The following is an 18,054-nucleotide window of genomic DNA, read 5'->3' on the forward strand; positions in this document are numbered from 1 at the left end:
ATAACAATAAATTATTCATAATTTATTGATTTTCCCTACTTCCTCTTCATCTTTTGAATATTCCTCTCTGAAATAGCCTAACCCTTCTAAACATTCAGAAAGTCTTCCAGTTTTGTGGACGTTCACACAGAGACCAGTCACCAGAATATCAAACAAAAAATCCAGAAAAAAGCAGCATGCAAATGTTAAAAAAAGATTTACATTTTAATGAGTCAAATAAGTATTTGATCCCCAAGCAAAACATGACTTAGTAGGCTACTTGGTGCAGAAACCCTTGTTGGTAAGCACAGACGGCAGACGTTTCTTGTAGCTGGTCACCAGGTTTGCACTCATTAAATCATTAACGTTTCTTAGCTGTCTCTTGGAAACTCGAAGTTTCAGCTCCCTCCACAGATGTTCTATGGGATGAAGGTCTGGAGACTGGCAAGGCCACTCCAGGACCTGAATGTGCTTCTTCTTGAGCCACTCCTTTGTTGCCTTGGCGGTATGTTTCGGGTCACTGTCATGCTGGAAGACCCATCCACGACCCATCTTCAGTGTTCTGGCTGAGGGAAGGAGGTTCTCATCTAATATTTTACAGTACATGGCCCCGCCCATTTGCCCCTCAATGTGTTAAAGTCGTCCTGTACCCTTATCAGAGAAACAGCCCCAAAGCATGATGTTTCCACCTCCGTGCTTGACTGTAGCGATGGTGTTCTTGGGGTGATAGTCAGCATTTCTGTTCCTCCAAACATGACGAGTCGAGTTGATGCCAAAGAGCTAAATTTTGGTCTCATCTGACCACAGCACATTCTCCCAAGCCTTCTCTGAATCATTTAGATGTTCGTTGGCAAACTTCAGACAGGCCTGTACATGTGACTTCTTGAGCAGAGGGACTTTGCAGGCGCTGCAGGATTTTACTCCATTGCGGCGTAGTGTGTTTTGCTTGGTGATTGTGGTCCCAGCTGCCTTGAGATCATTAACAAGCTCCTCCCGTGTAGTTTGGAGCTGATCCCTCACCTTTCTCATGATCATCCTCACCCCATGAGGCAAGATCTTGCACGGAGCTCCAGACCAAGGCCGATTGATGGTTGTTTTGTATTTCTTCCATTTCCAAATAATCGCACCAACAGTTCTCACCAAGCTTCTTGCTGATGGTCTTGTAGCCCATTCCAGCCTTGTGCAGGTCTACAATCTTGTCCCTGATGTCCTTTGACAGCTCTTTGGTCTTGCTCATGGTAGTGGAGAGGTTGGACTGGAAGATACAGATTCTATAAACAGTTGTCTTTTATACACTACGAGCTGAAATTAGGAGTATCTTCTTAAAGTGACAGGAGCACATCTGTGGGAGCCAAAATTCCTGCTGATTGGTAGGGGATCAAATACTAATTTGACTTACTAAAATGTAAATCTTTTTTTAACATTTGTATGCTGCTTTTTTTGTTTGATATTCTGTTTCTATCAGTAAAAATAAACCTACCATAAAAATGATAAACCCTTCTTTTTTTTTAAGTGGGAAAACTTACAAAATCAGCGGGGGATGGAATAAGTATTTTCCCCATTGTATCTCAGTCTGTTTCATTAAATCACATCTCCCTGGTAAAGAAATCAAATTAAATCAACCTAAACTGGTTTGTTAGTCTGAGCTTGTTTAAACTGCTCTCCCAGCTTGGTCAGCAAGCGGAAAGATCCTTAAAAGTGGTTCCAGAACAGCAGATAAAAACATCAGGCATTACATCAATATGCTTCTTTAACTACTTTTTTCGAGGATCAGCTTGTGTTTTACATAAATGATAAATGGCCATGCTTATATTCAGTGCTGATGTTAAAATTGCTGGCTGAGAACAATGCTCAAAAATATGACCCAAAACAGCCTAATAATCTCACCTATTATCTCAATCCCATTTAAACCAAAGGATAAATTTACAAGACATTTTCCAACACGTCATTTTTTTTCCCTTGCAGAAACCGAGTCCAGTACAGGATCTTTCTGCGGGAGAGATTCAAGACCAGCCGTATCAGTCAGCATCAGGTGAAGCACAACAGACAAATTAGAACATCTATCAATTACAGCTACACACACACACACACACACTGCTATTTCCCACACACATGCATAGACACCAGAGGACATTGATCCACTTCCAGAATCTGTGCCCCGGTAGGACAATAGTCTTGGCCTCGCAGGTTGGCTTTTCTCAGGCCCAGTGTCTGGGACAGCGAGCGATATTTTGTATCGGTGTCCGTACTGATTGGGAAGGAGAATAATTGATGAAAGTGAGAGAATCGGAGTAAAGCAGAGAGGAGAGCGGGTTCAGCTGGAGTTCAGGTGTATTCTCAGGTGACTTTACTTCTGCACACAGGCTGCTGATAAGCATGTTTATCGAGCAGACAAAAGGACAGTGAGGATACTGTTGCTTCAGTTTAAACCTGTTCTCCGTCTCCGTGTGCTGGCGACAGGACACCAGACGGGCTCGAAATGAAGCAACAGAACGAAATACAGGGATAAACGGCAGTCTCTTACAGAGAATTTGTAATCCTATAGGTTCCCACACATTTAACCAATAAACTTCCATTTTTTTAAGATGTTTATGATTTAGCAAACATCTTTTTAAAAACTCAGACTGATTCAATAATAAATCAATTAGATTCTGACTGATTTTGATGCTTTAAAACAAACTAAACTCATACACTGATTCACTAATCAGACATTACTATGGCTTTTCAAGCTAATTCTGCTCTGCACAAAAGCAAGTTAGCCAGCTAAATGAAAAATGCATGATAATAATAAAAATGTCCATAACCTTTCCAAGCCTAGAAAACACTCTAATTATAATAATTTACTAAAAAAATGCAACAAAACCACACAGAAAATGTGCATTTCAGATAGCGAAGAAATTGAGATAGTAAATTAAAGTCAACTTTTTATTTATTTTACTGACTGAAATAAATTTTCTGTTCATTTCCTGTATTTGAAAGGTGTGTATGACATAAATATTCATATTTGTTTCCTTACTAAACAGTAAATATATCAATAAAATTAAGTATGAAAATACTTATGAAATGTTATTAAATATAAAGGTTATATGAATAAATATTTAAATTTAAGTATTTATTGCATTTCTATAAATAATTTTTAGATTTCTTTTAATATAAAACAAAAACATCTAAATTCAATAATTACAAAAAAAATAAAAATGTAAAAATGTATATTTTAATTATTTACATATAAAGTAAAAATAAATTGTGTGAACTATTAGTATTTAGAAAACTAACTTATAAATAAAAGACAAAAAAAGAAACACAAACAACTATTTTTTATTCTATTAAATATTTTAGCCTATAGACTTTATTTAATGATTACCATTACTTTTTCCAGGCTTGGAAATCATCATTTTAAAGTTCCCTGACATTGATTGTGCAGTTTTTAAGCACACAACTTATCAAACTTGATCGATCAAACACAACCCGCCCCAAAAATTTGACAAGCTATTTTTCAGCTTTAACGGCAGCCACATCATCCTAATGTGTGTACTTGCTAGTGGTTAATGAAGCATAGATGCAGACCTTTGACTTCAGATATGTAATCCTCAGGTCAGCCCCATATCAAAACACACACTAATCTCTGCATGTACGACATCAAGCTCACCAGAGCGCTCCATTCATGCTGTCCTCATCAGAGTTCAGACAACACACGGTCCAGGTAAGTGCCTGGATGCTCGGCTGGTCAGGTGAAACCGCATCCCCGGCCCGCGGGGGCTTTTCATAGTTCTGTGCGCTAGCTACAGTTACACACCGGCAGCCTGATAACAAGACTCGACTTTCAGGAGCACTCATGTATGCCGCAGGTGTCCGAGGACAGCGGCGTCAGACAGGTGTCAGAGAGCTAATGATGAGAAACAGACCCACGGAGGAGCCTTGCACAACATTACACCCTTTTCCCTGAGAACCCACCCTCAGGCCATCCAAGATGTAGATGAGTTTGTTTCTTCATCCTAACAGATTTGGAGAAATGTAACATTATATCGCTTGTTCACCAGTGGATGCTCTGCAGTGAATGGGTGCCGTCAGAATGAGAGTCCAAACAGCTGATAAAAACATCACAATAATCCTCACCACTCCAGTTTAATATTGCTTAGAACTGTTTCTGCTTGTAAATGGTGCTTGATCTGTGCATATTTCTCTCCTGATTCAGATAAGGTAACATTTTCAGGACTTTTAGGACTGAAGCAACAGTTTAAAGTTAAAATTTCTTAATGGATTTGTTTCACTCAGCTTCGCAAGATGTTAACTGATGGTCATGTGGATTATTGTGATGTTTTTATCAGCTGTTTGGACTCTCATTCTGACGGCACCCATTCACTGCAGAGGATCCATTGGTGAACAAGTGATGTAATGTTAAATTTCTCCTACATCTACATCTTGAATGACCTGAGGCGGAGTAAATTTATTTTCTATTTTGGGTGAACTATTCCTTTAAATATGTGCTTGACAGTCAATCTGAAAATGCAAATGTGACCCTGGACCACAAAACCAGTCTTAAGTCGCTGGGGTATATTTGTAGCAATAGCCAACAATACATTGTATGGGTCAAAATTATCCATTTTTCTTTTATGCCAAAAATCATTAGGGTATTAAGTAAAGATCATGTTCCATGAAGATATTTTGAAAGTTTCCTACAGTAAATATATGAAAACTTAATTTTGGATTAGTAATATGCATTGCTAAGAACTTCATTTGGACAACTTTAAAGGCAATTTTCTCAATATTTTGATTTTTTTGCACCCTCAGATTCCAGATTTTCAAATGTTGTATCTCGGCCAAATATTGTCCGATCCTAACAAACCATACATCAATGGAAAACTTATTCATTAATGTTTATTTATGTTTAACAAATTGGCTCTTATGACTGGTTGTGGTCCAGGGTCACAAATAACAATATAAGGACGTTTAAAAGAAGAAGAACCAGCAAAAATATCAATACAAATTTATGTTAATTGCATCCATAACTATTCCACTTTTTATTCTATGACTAATTTTCTGAAAACACCTCAATTAACATTCCATGACTGAGAGATCCTGAAAATAAATGCATTATAAGAGTCAGTATGGTCATGTCATAGTCTGCAGCTCTTGATATGACTTAGATAAAATTCAATTAGACGAACAGACGAAAAATCCAGAATATTTTTATTAAAGTTATTTATTATTGCCTTAATTACAATGACAATTCCAACTCAATAAATACTATACATTACTCACTGTAGGTCACTTTAATATTCTGGGCTTCCTCTTTTAGACTCATAAAAGGACAAAAACAATAAAATCAACCAACCAAAGTTTGTAAAATTTCTTCAACATCATCATAAATGAAGGGGAAAAAAATGAACAAGAGTGATTTACTTTAAGCAATGTAAACATTACACATTTTAAAGGAATTAAAGGAAAATATTTATGCAATTTACATAAAATTTGCATAAAAGTGACTGAGGTGAAAAAAGGCAACTACTCCTGATCTGTTGAGAAGGTCAGCATACATGTTTATCAGAACAAGTGTTGATCTAGGATCTGCTCTCTGATGCCCAAACAGGCATAATACTAAGCATGTGACTAAGCATTGTTTTTTGAGCAGTCAAATGTTGTACACATACAAATGACCCTTAAAACAACAAAAAAACATTGTTCCTAAAGAGTATTGGTCCACAAACAAGCAGCATGATGCAGAAAACTAAATCACTCCCATTATAATCCATAAAACCGCAAGGATTTGTTGCTTATAATGAGAATAGTTATTGTTGTGGTGTAGACACACTGTAACTCTTTATATACACCTATACCTGTTTTCGTTCTGCATCTCCACAGTAACAGTGAATCAGACAGGAGCTCTGAGGTTCTGATTGGCCAGCATCCGGAGTCTCCGCCTCTCTATAGCCTGCTGCTTCTTCCTCTCGATCTCAGCATCACTGCACCTCACGGCTCCAGAGTCACACACATCTACAGAAAAACAGTGAATAAATAACATTCATTTTGGAAACCTTGATGCATGTCAGATATTTAGTGAATATAATGCCAAGATCTAGGATTTTTAATTGAATAAATGTTAAATTATTTATTTTTTATTTTTTATTATTTAAGAGATCTAGGACCTACAGTACCATTCAAGTGTTTTGTTTTGTTTTTTATACAAGGAAAAAACAATTGAATACTTTTATTTAGCAACGAGGTAATCAATTGGTCTAAAGTCTCAGTAAAGACATTTCTAATGTTACAGAAAGATTTCTATTTCTATTTTTGAGCAAAGGATCATGTGACTCTGAGAACTGGAGTAATGATGCTGATAATTCAACTCTGATCACAGGAATAAGCTACATTTTAAAACATACTCAAAGAGACAGTTATTTTAAATTGTAATAATATTCCACAATATTACTGTTTTTGATAAAATATGCCTTGGTGAGCATAAGAGATGTCTTTAAAAAACATTAAAAAAATTTACTGACCCCAAAGTGTTAGTGTATATTATACATGATATGTTTACTATGATTATTTTGCCTATGTACAATTAAGTGGCTATGCAAAATATTGTTCATTACTATTGATAATATGGTTGCATGTAAATGAAAAATGAGTAAATATTCTTCATTTTGCTAATTTAGTGAAAAACAATGTGGAAAATATCCTTGATTATCATCAGATTATTTTTTTTACAGTATTTTACTGTAACTTTTTAAATATAATTATTGTAGACTTTTTTAATATAATTATTAAAATTATTAATGTGAGACCCTGGACCACAGAACCAGTCATAAGGGTGAATTTAAATAAGCTTTCCATTGATGTATGGTTTGTTATGATAGGACAATATTTAAAAAATATTTGGAAATTTACAAAATATCTTCATGGAACATGATCTTTACTTCATATCCTAATGATATTTGGCATCGATTTTGGAAAAATCGTTCATTTTGACCCATACAATGTATTGTTGGCTATTGCTACAAATATACCCCAGCGACTTAAGACTGGTTTTGTGGTCCAGGGTTACATATAATAATATAAACTACTATTATTAAATTATTAACTAATTTGATCAAAAATAAAGTTAAAATACCCCTACATAACACTTGCACACCACAGTAATAAAGCAAAGAGCATGTGGCATTAACTGTACCTTTGGCAATGACCGGCGCAGACCTGAACGAGTCAATGTACGGCTTTTTGAACTGATGACTGTCTGCTGTTCTCACACCTGATTGGAGGACGGCCAGCACGCCCCTCTCGTGACCCTGCTGTGTGGGGGGAACAGCACAGGTCCCCCTTCCCACCACAGAGGAGCTTCTCACCTGTTTGAATTTATACGGTCCATTACTTGAGGGGCCAGATGGTCTCGTTGCATCACATGACACATTAGAGCCGAGTCCTGCAGGCCCAGAGTTCACCGCATGAGCTTTCTGGCCGTACAGAGACACTGATGTGTTTGCACTGCACATGGAAACATTAGCGGCCAGCTTTTTGGGTGGATAAGGATGAGCAAACACCGTTTGCTGACTGGCCGTTTCGGAGAAGCCAGTGTTTTGTAGTGCTTTTGCAGTGTTTTGTTGGTTGTTTGTGGCTGAGGTTTCAGCGTTGCCAGATAACTCCTCAAGATTATCACATGCCTCACAAAACAGATCATCGTCCTCTACTCCGTCATCCCAGATGTCATCAGATGCAAAAAAAGAGTCCAGGTCTTCATCTAAAACATCACTAAATCCATCTTTGGCTGTAACGGCATTCTCTCCTTGTTGTTTAATGCCTCCAGAGTTTGGATTCTGGTGCATGCTGGGAGGATTTGAATGGGGAGGTTTTATAGTACTGAGGCTGGTGGACGGCAGCATCTCTTTGGTGTTTGGCTGGAAATTACGTGTTGAGATAGCAGCACTGAGCTCAGGTGAATTTTGAATAACCTGAAGCGGTCGTACTTGCGTCTTGTGCTGATTTTGTTTGCCATTAAAGCAACTTGGAGGAACTGGCAAAGCTTTACTCGTGGGAAAAACCTGATTTGTGCAATTATTTTCCATTTGATTTCCAATTCTAGGCAGCCCTCCATACGGCTTTGCCTGTGTTCGAGAGTCCTGTTGAAAACTCTGCTCGCTTTTTGTCTGTTGCCCTTGAAATGCACCACATTTAACATCAGTTTTAGCTTCTTGTTTTTTGTTTGTTATTGCTCTGAAAGCATTTTGATTCTCATGAGTTTGTTTTTGTGTTGAACTGTACTGCGGTGCAGCAAACAGATCTGCATTTTGTGTCATCTCCAGAAGCAACGACTCATCGAGTAAACCGTCACTGTTCCAGTCATCATCAAAATCATCAGCCTTGTTAACTTGTTTACTGCCATGGTTTTCTGTTGTAATGAACGCAGAACCTTTTTGTGAAACGCTGGCTTTCACAATGCTGAGATTTCTCTCAGGAACTTCCTGAGTACGATAATCTGATGCCTGACTAAGACGCCCACTGAGCCGCTGGGTCGGCCCATCAAAAAGTAAATCAAGATCATCGTCCATCTCCTGATAAAGTCCCCTTTCATCAACAGGCTTCTCACTGAGTTTTAGAGCAGATTCGCTGTGGGCTGTTGTGAATCGTTCATCATGTGGCGGCTCTTGTTCCTCAGATTGTTTTAAACCTGGTGTATCTGAGCTCTGTTCTTGAGCTTCATCTTGCCTCATGTTGAAGTCAAACTGCTTCGCCAGCCGCATTAGATCTTCCACAGTGCTCTGTCTGCAACATAGAGCAGACATCAGTAGACGTTAGATAAGTACAGAGACGAAATACATACACATGATGATATACAGTGGGGGAAAAAATTATTTGATCCCCTGCTGATTTTGTACGTTTGCCCGCTGACAAAGAAATGATCAGTCTATAATTTTAATGGTAGGTTTATTTGAACAGTGAGAGACAGAATAACAACAAAAAAATCCAGAAAAACGCATTTCAAAAAATGTATAAATTGATTTTATTGAGTCAAATAAGTATTTGACCCCTTTGCAAAACATGTACTTAGTAATTGGTGTCAAAACCCTTGTTGGCAATCACAGAGGTCAGACGTTTCTTGTAGCTGGTCACCAGGTTTGCACACATCTCAGGAGAGAATTTGTCCCACTCCTCTTTGCAGATCCTCTCCAAGTCATTAAGGTTCGAGGCTGACGTTTGGCAACTTGAACCTTCAGCTCCCTCCACAGATTTTCTATGGGATGAAGGTCTGGAGACTGGCTCTAGGCCACTCCAGGACCTGAATGTGCTTCTTCTTGAGCCACTCCTTTGTTGCCTTGGCCGTGTGTTTTGGGTCATTGTCATGCTGGAATACCCATCCATGACCCATTTTCAATGCCCTGACTGGCTGAGATCATTGACAAGATCCTCCCGTGTAGTTCTGGGCTGATTCCTCATCGTTCTCGTGATCATTGAAACTCCACGAGCTGAGATCTTGCATGGAGCCCCAGTCCGAGGGAGATTGACAGTTATTTTGTGTTTCTTCCATTTGCAAATAATCGCACAAACTGTTGTCACCTTCTCATCAAGCTGCTTGGCGATGGACTTGTAGCCCATTCCAGCCTTGTGTTGGTCTACAATCTTGTCCCTGACATCCTTGGACAGCTCTTTGGTGTTGGCCGTGGTGGAGAGTTTGGAATCTGATTGATTGATTGCTTCTGTGGACAGGTGTCTTTTCTGGATTCCCTTTAAGAGAGCTCTCCTAATCTCAGCTCCTTACCTGTATAAAAGACACCTGGGAGCCAGAAATCCTGCTGATTGATAGGAGATCAAATACTTATTTCACTCATTAAAATGCAAATCAATTTATAACTTTTTTGAAATGTGTTTTTCTGGATTTTTTTGTTGTTATTCTGTCTCTCACTGTTCAAATAAACCTACCATTAAAATTATACACTGATCATTTCTTTGTCAGCGGGCAAACGTACAAAATCAGCAGGGGATCAAATAATTTTTTTCCCCACTGTACATTTTCCTATATCATTTATACCTATTTTTTAGCGTTAATCCATAGTTGATGCATAAACAAACAACTTTGCACCTTTCTGCATTAATATAGTACTTATAATAATGCAAAGCTGTTTGTGCAGCACAATGATGCCAGATTTATCCATAATTTATTACAAATAATTAGACCTTTTGGATCCAACAAGTTTGAAATAAAGAGTAAATAACAAAAAGACAACAAAAGGTAATTATTTGAATACGACATATATAACATATAAAAAATACACTGAATTGATAAATATTCACTAGGTAATGCATAAGCATTAACACATAACTATTTAATATATAACCATTTTTTTCCACTGAATTTAGAGCAAGATTAACTACATTTATACACAGTTGCTGTGATATAAAATTATTCATACCTATACATATGGACAGATGGTCCATGCAGAAGTTAAATTAATCAATTTTCTGATAAATCAAAAAAATATCAATTGAATGAGTTTAGTTTTTACTGCATATGTGCGATGTGAATGCAGCCTATTAGATCTCCCGCTGGCTATGAAGTGATCAATAATAAAAAAAACTGCAATAATGCAGAGAAAATGTACTCAATATTCTTGCCTGGACACTTTTAGATACTTAAAGCACTTTTAGATGTGAAAATGCATTTTGTTCATTGCTTGTTATGTATATCTTTGTTCCTTATTACTGTCTATGTACTTATATGCTTTGTACACTATATTTAGATCATTTAAAAATAAATAATTATTTTACAATTGTTTCATTCATTTAATAATTTGTGATTATATAGGTGCTTATAATTAAATAAGTAATGAAATAACAAATAGCATAAATTAATTTTTTTTTTTTTTTTTTAAAGTAGGATTGGAATCTGATCGAATCGTGAGGTGTCTAAAGATTCCTTTACTTTGTCGACATGGGCCTGACTTTGGATTGCTGTACTTCTGGTGTGCAAGGAATGGCACTGTCCCCAATCCACTGCAGTAAAGATGAATCCGCTTCTTCTAGTCTTCCATTCTATAAACAAACAAACACATCACAATACAGCATTTGACAATAACACTCAACTCATTTTGAACTGAAAACACTAGCATTGTGGTAGTTTGTGTTCCTCGAGCAAACCTTTGGAGCGATCCGATTGGCAATGTCCGATATATCCACGGCTCTGACATTTGCAGCTCTCCTCTGTCCACGACCTGAAAATAAATACACTTCTGTCATACATTGATACTGCACATTTAAAGAAGAATTTCAAAATGCACAAGTCTAATAGATATACATACCATGTCGAATGGGTGATGGAGATGTCGTATCCCATATAATATCTTGATGAAAATCCGGATCATTGCTGGGCGAGTCGTCAGGTATCAGTCTCCTGAACTGGCCTCTCGCTGGACGTGTAGGGGTTTTGAACTCTGCTACAAAACACATGCAGTTCAAAAACACCTGCTTTAATACAGAAACATGGCTGCATCTGACGGTACTGCGATACACAATTACTTAATGCAGAAACGGAAAACTTCATAGTATTTTTACTTGTGGGACTTTCCCATTATGCTATTCTTGTCTTGTCATAATATTTGATCAAATGTCAAAAGATGGTTCAATCAAAATAATGTAAATCATCAAATTGAGGTCAAGCCTGAGACTGGCCAGAGCATTTTTCTTAAAGTTGCACTACTATTTGTGACCCAGGAACACAAAACCAGTCATAAATCTTACAGGTATATTTGTAGCAATAGCCAACAATACGTTGTATGGGTCAAAATTATAGATTTTTCTTTTATGCCAAAAATCATTAGGATATTAAGATCATGTTCCATGAAGATATTTAGTCAATTTCCTACCGTAAATATATCAAAACTTAATTTTTGATTAGTAATATGCATTGCTTAGGACTTTATTTGGACAACTTTAAAGGCGATTTTCTCAATATTTTCAGATTCCAGATTTTCAAATAGTTGTATCTCAGCCAAATATTGTGCTATCATAACAAACAACAATACACCAATGCAAAGCTTATTTATTCAGCTTTCAGGTTATGTATACATCTCAATTTAAAAAAATTGACCCTTATGACTGGTTTTGTGGTCCAGGGTCTCATTTTATTAAAATGCTCTTAACTTTCTTAAATGTTAACACATTGTATTTACTGAACTAAATACTTTACATAAAAACAATGCAACGTTCAAACAATAAGTTTGAGCTTTCAAATTGGTCATGACTGGGTTAGATACGATAGAGAAGCCAGAGGCACGTTTCTGTCTGTTTTTTGGGGTGATTTGTTACCCGTGTTGCGGATCTGTCCGGGGTTCAGCGTCGCTGCTTTAGGGCTGCGTCTCAGTCTGTTTACTTTCGACTTCATCTGCGTCGGTTTGGCGATTTCATTTCGCTCGCGTTGTTCCTGACTGCCTCTGCCCTCCATGTTGTTGAGTTATTCAGGATGTCTTTATTTAATATATCACCGAGTTGGTGTTATATTATTTGTGCTTTTCGCTGCCATCATGAGCCCGGATTTGTGTAAATTGTTCAAACATTCCGCCAAATACGCAGTTCCTCCCAGGATTCATTGCGGAAACGTGCTCGAGGACGTCAGATGTGCGTAGCTGCTACGCAAGAGCGACGCATACAATCTACACTTTTCTAACAACAAATAATGACAATACAGCTATTTCATTAAAGATTTAAATAACTGAAAAAAGTAAGACTAACGGTTTATTACATGGTGATAATGAATCACATTGAGCGAATGCAGAGCGGTTGTTTCAAGTGAAGTGTGCAGTAATTTTAAAACGTGCATGTCTAAGTTTTCTTAACGTAAAAAATGTCAAATAATTAGTCACCCAAGTAATGAGCCAAGACATGCAGTGTGTTACAGTGATTTTAATGGGTAAGGGATTTTATTAGGCACAATGTAACAACAACAATGAAATAAATAATAAGAATGATAATAATAATAGGAATAAATAAATAAAGTAATGTAGTTCCTGCATGCAAGGTCACATTTATTGTTGTTCAGCAAATTTCTGTGGACAAAATCAAGTCATTTCCATAGGAATTTGTGTGATCTGTGCAAAAAAATTCTTTAAGCAGGTTTCGCAACAGGTTCAGACAAATTCTCTGCCTTGACCAACAGAAAAATGCTTGGTTTGAAAGTGATTTCTGTGTGAGTAGTGTTGCCAATTTAGCAATTTTGATACTAGATTTAGCAACTTACATGCCACTTTCCAAGACTGAAGTGAAGTATGCCGTAATAGCAACATTTAGCGAGCAAGCTTTAGTCACTTTCCATTGAAAGCAAGAGGCAGTATAAACTGTGCTTAATACATCACCTTTTTGCCCATCATATTTCACCAAAATATTTACTAATTTACTACAATAGTAGTACAATACTCGATACAGTAGCCTACATTAACTTTATAGGTAAAAGATCTGTGGTAAATCTAATTTGACAATACTTGAACAATTTGCTCTGCAATATAAAGTAAACATACTATACTGAAAACACCTATTTTGAAGCAGTTATGTTTTATTTTTAAAAACGTATGTTTGTAGTTACATTACATAAGTATCGTCAAGTTGTGTTTACTGCAGATGTTATTTTAGTCAAGAAATGAAAAACCCTGTTATTAAAACCCAAAGGAAAATCTCAAGGCAACTCATGGTGAATTAATCCGACTGTATAAAGCTGCTGTAATTCTTTGTTTTGTCATCAAAAATATGACAGAAATAACCTGAAAATGTCTTGCGTTGCGTGATGGAGATACTGATCCTTGATTAATTTATGATTTTTCATAGTAACAAAAACTTCAGGAACTATGGAATTTGGGCACAACTATTGTTTTTCATACCAAACTTAAGTTTTTGAAATGGTTGTAAGCCAATGTTCTGTGATTCCACTTGGGAGAAAATCGTAGACTGAATCCAGTGTGCTCTATTTGTCTTTTCTGATCTCTTGCTGTAGGTATTCATCATTACACTGACAGAAGTCTGGAGCTCTGCATGTCTGTGTCACTGCAGGTCAGTGTCTGCAGTGCTCTGCAATCAGAGCACATTATGTGTGTGTGCTTTTCTGAAATGAGCTGTGTCCAAATAATGCTTGATAGTGATCTCAGCTTGTCAGATCCTTTGTCCTATTGTACTTATGGAGTGATTACATTACATAAATGTCATAATACAGCATGTGTCCACTCAGTCATGTATTTATATGTTTGATTTTTGGTTTCTTGCAATGCTTTGCTTGCAGACTGCACTGCTGCAAAGCTTCAGTGTTATTTCAGGGTAATGTAACAGGAAATAGCTGCAGGAGCTGAACATAAATTTAAAGGCGCATGCGATCGACCTCTCAGAGGTTAAGTGGAAATGTACATCCGTTTGATGTCATGCAAGCTAGTTTGTTAACAGAAAGTTTGACGATTCATTAATCAGTAACCTTAACATTAAACAAATTATTGTTCAAACTGGTAGTCAAGAATTATTTGCCTTGCACCGTACAGAAATGGGTTTTCAGTCTTTTAAATGCTACAGACCCCTAAATATTGTCAACCTTTTGCAAGGGACCCCCATCATAAAATGCAAAAAACAATTATATATTTATTTTATGCATAAAGACCCAATTTATACTAATTTAATTGCTATACCAATTTAATATACTATTCAGAAAATGTTTAGTTTCCATTCATTTCCATTAAGTTATTTTTTCTCCTCACTATAGTACTGTACTGTTAGATGTATTATTGATTCATTAAATTATTTTGTATTATTTAATTTATTTATTTTAAAATTATTTACTTATATCTAATTTGTATTTCTTTACTTATTTTAATCTAATTATTTATTTTATTCTTAATTTTTATTCATTTATTTTTACACTTTTAAACAGTATTTATCTAAACCTGAATTGTAAAAAAACAAAAAAGAAATTGGATAAAAATGTGCAGCTTTGTGGTTTTAGTTTCTATTAATCTATTAAGTTTTTTTTCCTCTACTCACTACAGTACTATACTGTAACATTTATATATTTATTCATTTTGATCTAATTCTATTGTTTATTTGTTTGTTCATTTAAATCTAATTTATTATTTTTATTATTTAATTTGATCTATTTGTTTACTTATTTTAATCTATTTATTGTAATCTCATTTTTATTTATTTATTCATCCACCCTCATGTCATTCCAAACTCATATTGTCTTTTCATTTCATGTTATTTTCATTTTTGAACAGCAAAAATAATTTAAATATAAAAGCTGGACCACTTTTGTAGTGCTGTTGTGGTGTTTCTGGTCCTTTTTGGACATTGACTGAAGTTTGATGAACTGTTTTTGTATGTAAAAGAGCTGTATGTATTCACCGATTTGGAATGACATGAGTTTAAAAGTTATGACAGAATTTACATTTTTTTGCTGAACTATTCCTTTAAGATCTGCTTCCAGAATCACTGTAGCCATTCACCCGTGTGATAAATGAAGACCATCTCAATGAATTATCGAAGCATGATATATTGAGTTTTGGCAATTTAGCTGAGTTTCCTGTGAGCTCTGCCCATGTCAGAAGGGGTCTCACGGGTGAGTCTAATCAATAGAGCTAAGTCATTCTAAACAAGAGCAGACTGGGGATATATTATTTGATCTGACCCGTGGCTAATAAATCTCCCATGAACTGTTAAGCTGTCAGGCTGACATGTAGACGGAGGCCTGATTGACTGCCCTGTCACTGCTAAAGCTACCTCAACAGATTACTTGTGTTTATATCAGAGCCCGGGCTGGGTATGTGCACACACACACACACACACACACATACACACACACACACACAGTCTGCACTGCTAGGCCTTTCATTTGACAAATGGCTGTTCTCCGAACCGTCGGTTATTGGTAAACTCCGTGATATACGGCCCTGTACCGCCGCCAGAGCCGGGCCAGCTCCGGTTACCCGCGGCAGTCTGATGATGTCATCAGAAAAGGTACCTAACGACCCCTGGTTGGCCTTTTTTGTGGTTAGGTCCTGATTAGAGGAGCTGATTGAATGTGTGTATATGTGTGTGTGAAATAGCATAATCAGTCACAGGCCTGTCTTTGGTGTGGTTCTGCCGAGGGTCACACAGGGGTCGGCTGCTAACTGTACATACGCTGACCCATCAAACAGTTCACATCTCAGCCTGAGTGATCTTGGGAGGCTCGTTTCTTGTAAGTTTGTGATTTGACATTCTGATTTGCCGCTTAAGGTCCGTTCACACCAAGCACAATAACTATAACGATAGCAATACATAGTTTTAGGATACGTTTACACAACAAGTTTTGCATACAGATGACAGCTTTGTCAATACGATCCCCATTCACATGGATCCAAGAAAACAACTGAAAAATGCTGTATTATGCATGCCAGGCCAGTAGTTGGCGCTTGTGCACGGCATAACCGTTTTCACAAATACACGAAGCCAAGTGGGAACAGGATTGGGAAAGTTCCTTGAGCTGGGATTCGAACTCGGGAGGCTCGTAGCACAACGGCTATCAGTGCTGACTCAGGAGCAGTTTTTGTTTACCAAGCAGATTTATGACAACACTGATATTTGTAATATATTTGGATACATTAAGAGGGATGAAAAGTCCCAAGCAAGGTATTTGTATACTTTATTAGAGGATTTTGATAACAAAATATGAGAGCCTCCTACTCCCCTACATTTTCTTTATTTTTGTGTATATATATATATATATATATATATATATATATATATATATATATATATATATATATATATATATATATAAATTCTCCCCAATATTTTTTTAAAAATATTTTATCTTAAATTTAGGCTATTTTGTGATATGGTGTACAAAATTGTGAATGAAAATTGTGTATAATCTCATTCGTGATATGTAAATCTCCCAGTTATGAATGCCTTTCTCTGTTGTTGTTGAAAGCATTGAATAAAAAATAAAAATAATAATAAATATAAATATAAAAATCCATCCTGCTTTAACGAGCGCGATCATAAGGGCACTACACCATTCGTTGGAGTGGATGTTAATCAGGTTAGACAACATATTGAATTTAAAGCAGATCAAACGAAGCTGCGAGGGTCAGACGTACCAACGCACAATACCCACAATTTTCAAAACTGTGTTGTTGTTGTAAATGGTAGAAAACACTGATTATTATTATAGCTACAGTGAAAGAAAAATAAATGCCTTAACTTTAGTGTTATGCGCGCAAGATTAAGATAAATGAATAAATAGTTATTTGTAGTAAACGGGTGAATTTTGTTTTCCTGTTGACTACTGTAAGTCTGTGTCTTTGTTAAATGAGCAGTTTCTTCTTCAAACGAGGGCAACTTCCTGTCCTGATACAAGCTTTCACAAGAACACCCGACACCCATCTGTGTCTCTCTTTCTCTGGCTTTCTTCGTTTCTCTCTTTTCCCTTGAACCGAAACAGATCCAGAGAGATATTCAATCCCCTCGTTTCCTCGTTTCGATTGTGGACACCCCTTATTATATGCACGATTTAAATGGTTAATCGTGCATTGCTGTAAATAATGAATTATATTTTGCTTAAATAGAGTGAAGCCTTAAGAAAAAGATCTCAATTTTTATGACAATTAAGCACATTTTCCCCACTGACTTATTACTGTAATGTAAATAAAAAAACATCAGATATAAAAATAATATATAGTGTATATATAAAATGTTTATATCCTATAAAATTATAAATCTAAACTCAAAATACTATATCTATCTATCACACACATCTAGTGTGTACTATATATATATATATATATATATAATGCAGTGTTTAAAAGTGACATTTCTAGATGCATTTTGGTAATTACATTTTTTAAGAATGCAAAAACTTTATGATCCTAAAACACTGTAGATTTCATTAAACGTATACGGTACCCCTGTACAGCTAAAGGTCTGTAGGAATAACTGATCTGAAACATATACTCATAATGCAAACAGGAAGGCTGCTTAAGAGTAAAATATGTCAAGGTAAAACAGTTTGCCAGAATTGTAAACATGGTTTTGGATTAGCTTCAAGATTCTCCGGTGTTGAGATGATGGCAAGTTTGT

The 18,054-nt window shown here is 36.3% G+C and overlaps 1 protein-coding gene across 2 annotated transcripts; it reads right to left on the reverse strand.

The window, feature by feature from the left end:
• Positions 1-5,159: 5,159 nt before the first annotated feature.
• etaa1a (ETAA1 activator of ATR kinase a) lies at positions 5,160-12,599 on the reverse strand. Of its 2 annotated transcripts, none has more exons than XM_058783384.1 (6): positions 12,274-12,599; positions 11,268-11,399; positions 11,107-11,180; positions 10,892-11,001; positions 7,151-8,736; positions 5,160-5,973 (listed from the first exon to the last, which is right to left on the reverse strand). In XM_058783384.1, the coding sequence occupies exons 1-6, from the start codon at positions 12,407-12,409 to the stop codon at positions 5,852-5,854; spliced, it is 2,160 nt and encodes a 719-aa protein (XP_058639367.1). In that variant the 5' UTR covers positions 12,410-12,599; the 3' UTR covers positions 5,160-5,851. The 2 variants fall into 2 exon arrangements, with proteins under 2 accessions (XP_058639367.1, XP_058639359.1); XM_058783376.1 differs by having other exon boundaries at positions 5,162-5,973; positions 11,268-11,402; positions 12,274-12,598.
• Positions 12,600-18,054: the final 5,455 nt, after the last annotated feature.

This window comes from Onychostoma macrolepis, chromosome 01 (assembly GCF_012432095.1).
Source record: "Onychostoma macrolepis isolate SWU-2019 chromosome 01, ASM1243209v1, whole genome shotgun sequence".
NCBI lineage: Eukaryota > Metazoa > Chordata > Actinopteri > Cypriniformes > Cyprinidae > Onychostoma > Onychostoma macrolepis.

Excerpts from the sequence above, each read along its gene's own strand:
- etaa1a (XM_058783376.1), bottom strand. The coding sequence starts at position 12,409 with ATGGAGGGCAGAGGCAGTCAGGAACAACGCGAGCGAAATGAAATCGCC. Across the intron at positions 11,403-12,273 it reads CGGACAGATCCGCAACACGG|CAGAGTTCAAAACCCCTACA; the intron begins GTAACAAATCAC and ends TGTGTTTTGTAG. Across the intron at positions 5,974-7,150 it reads TGCGCCGGTCATTGCCAAAG|ATGTGTGTGACTCTGGAGCC; the intron begins GTACAGTTAATG and ends GTTTTTCTGTAG.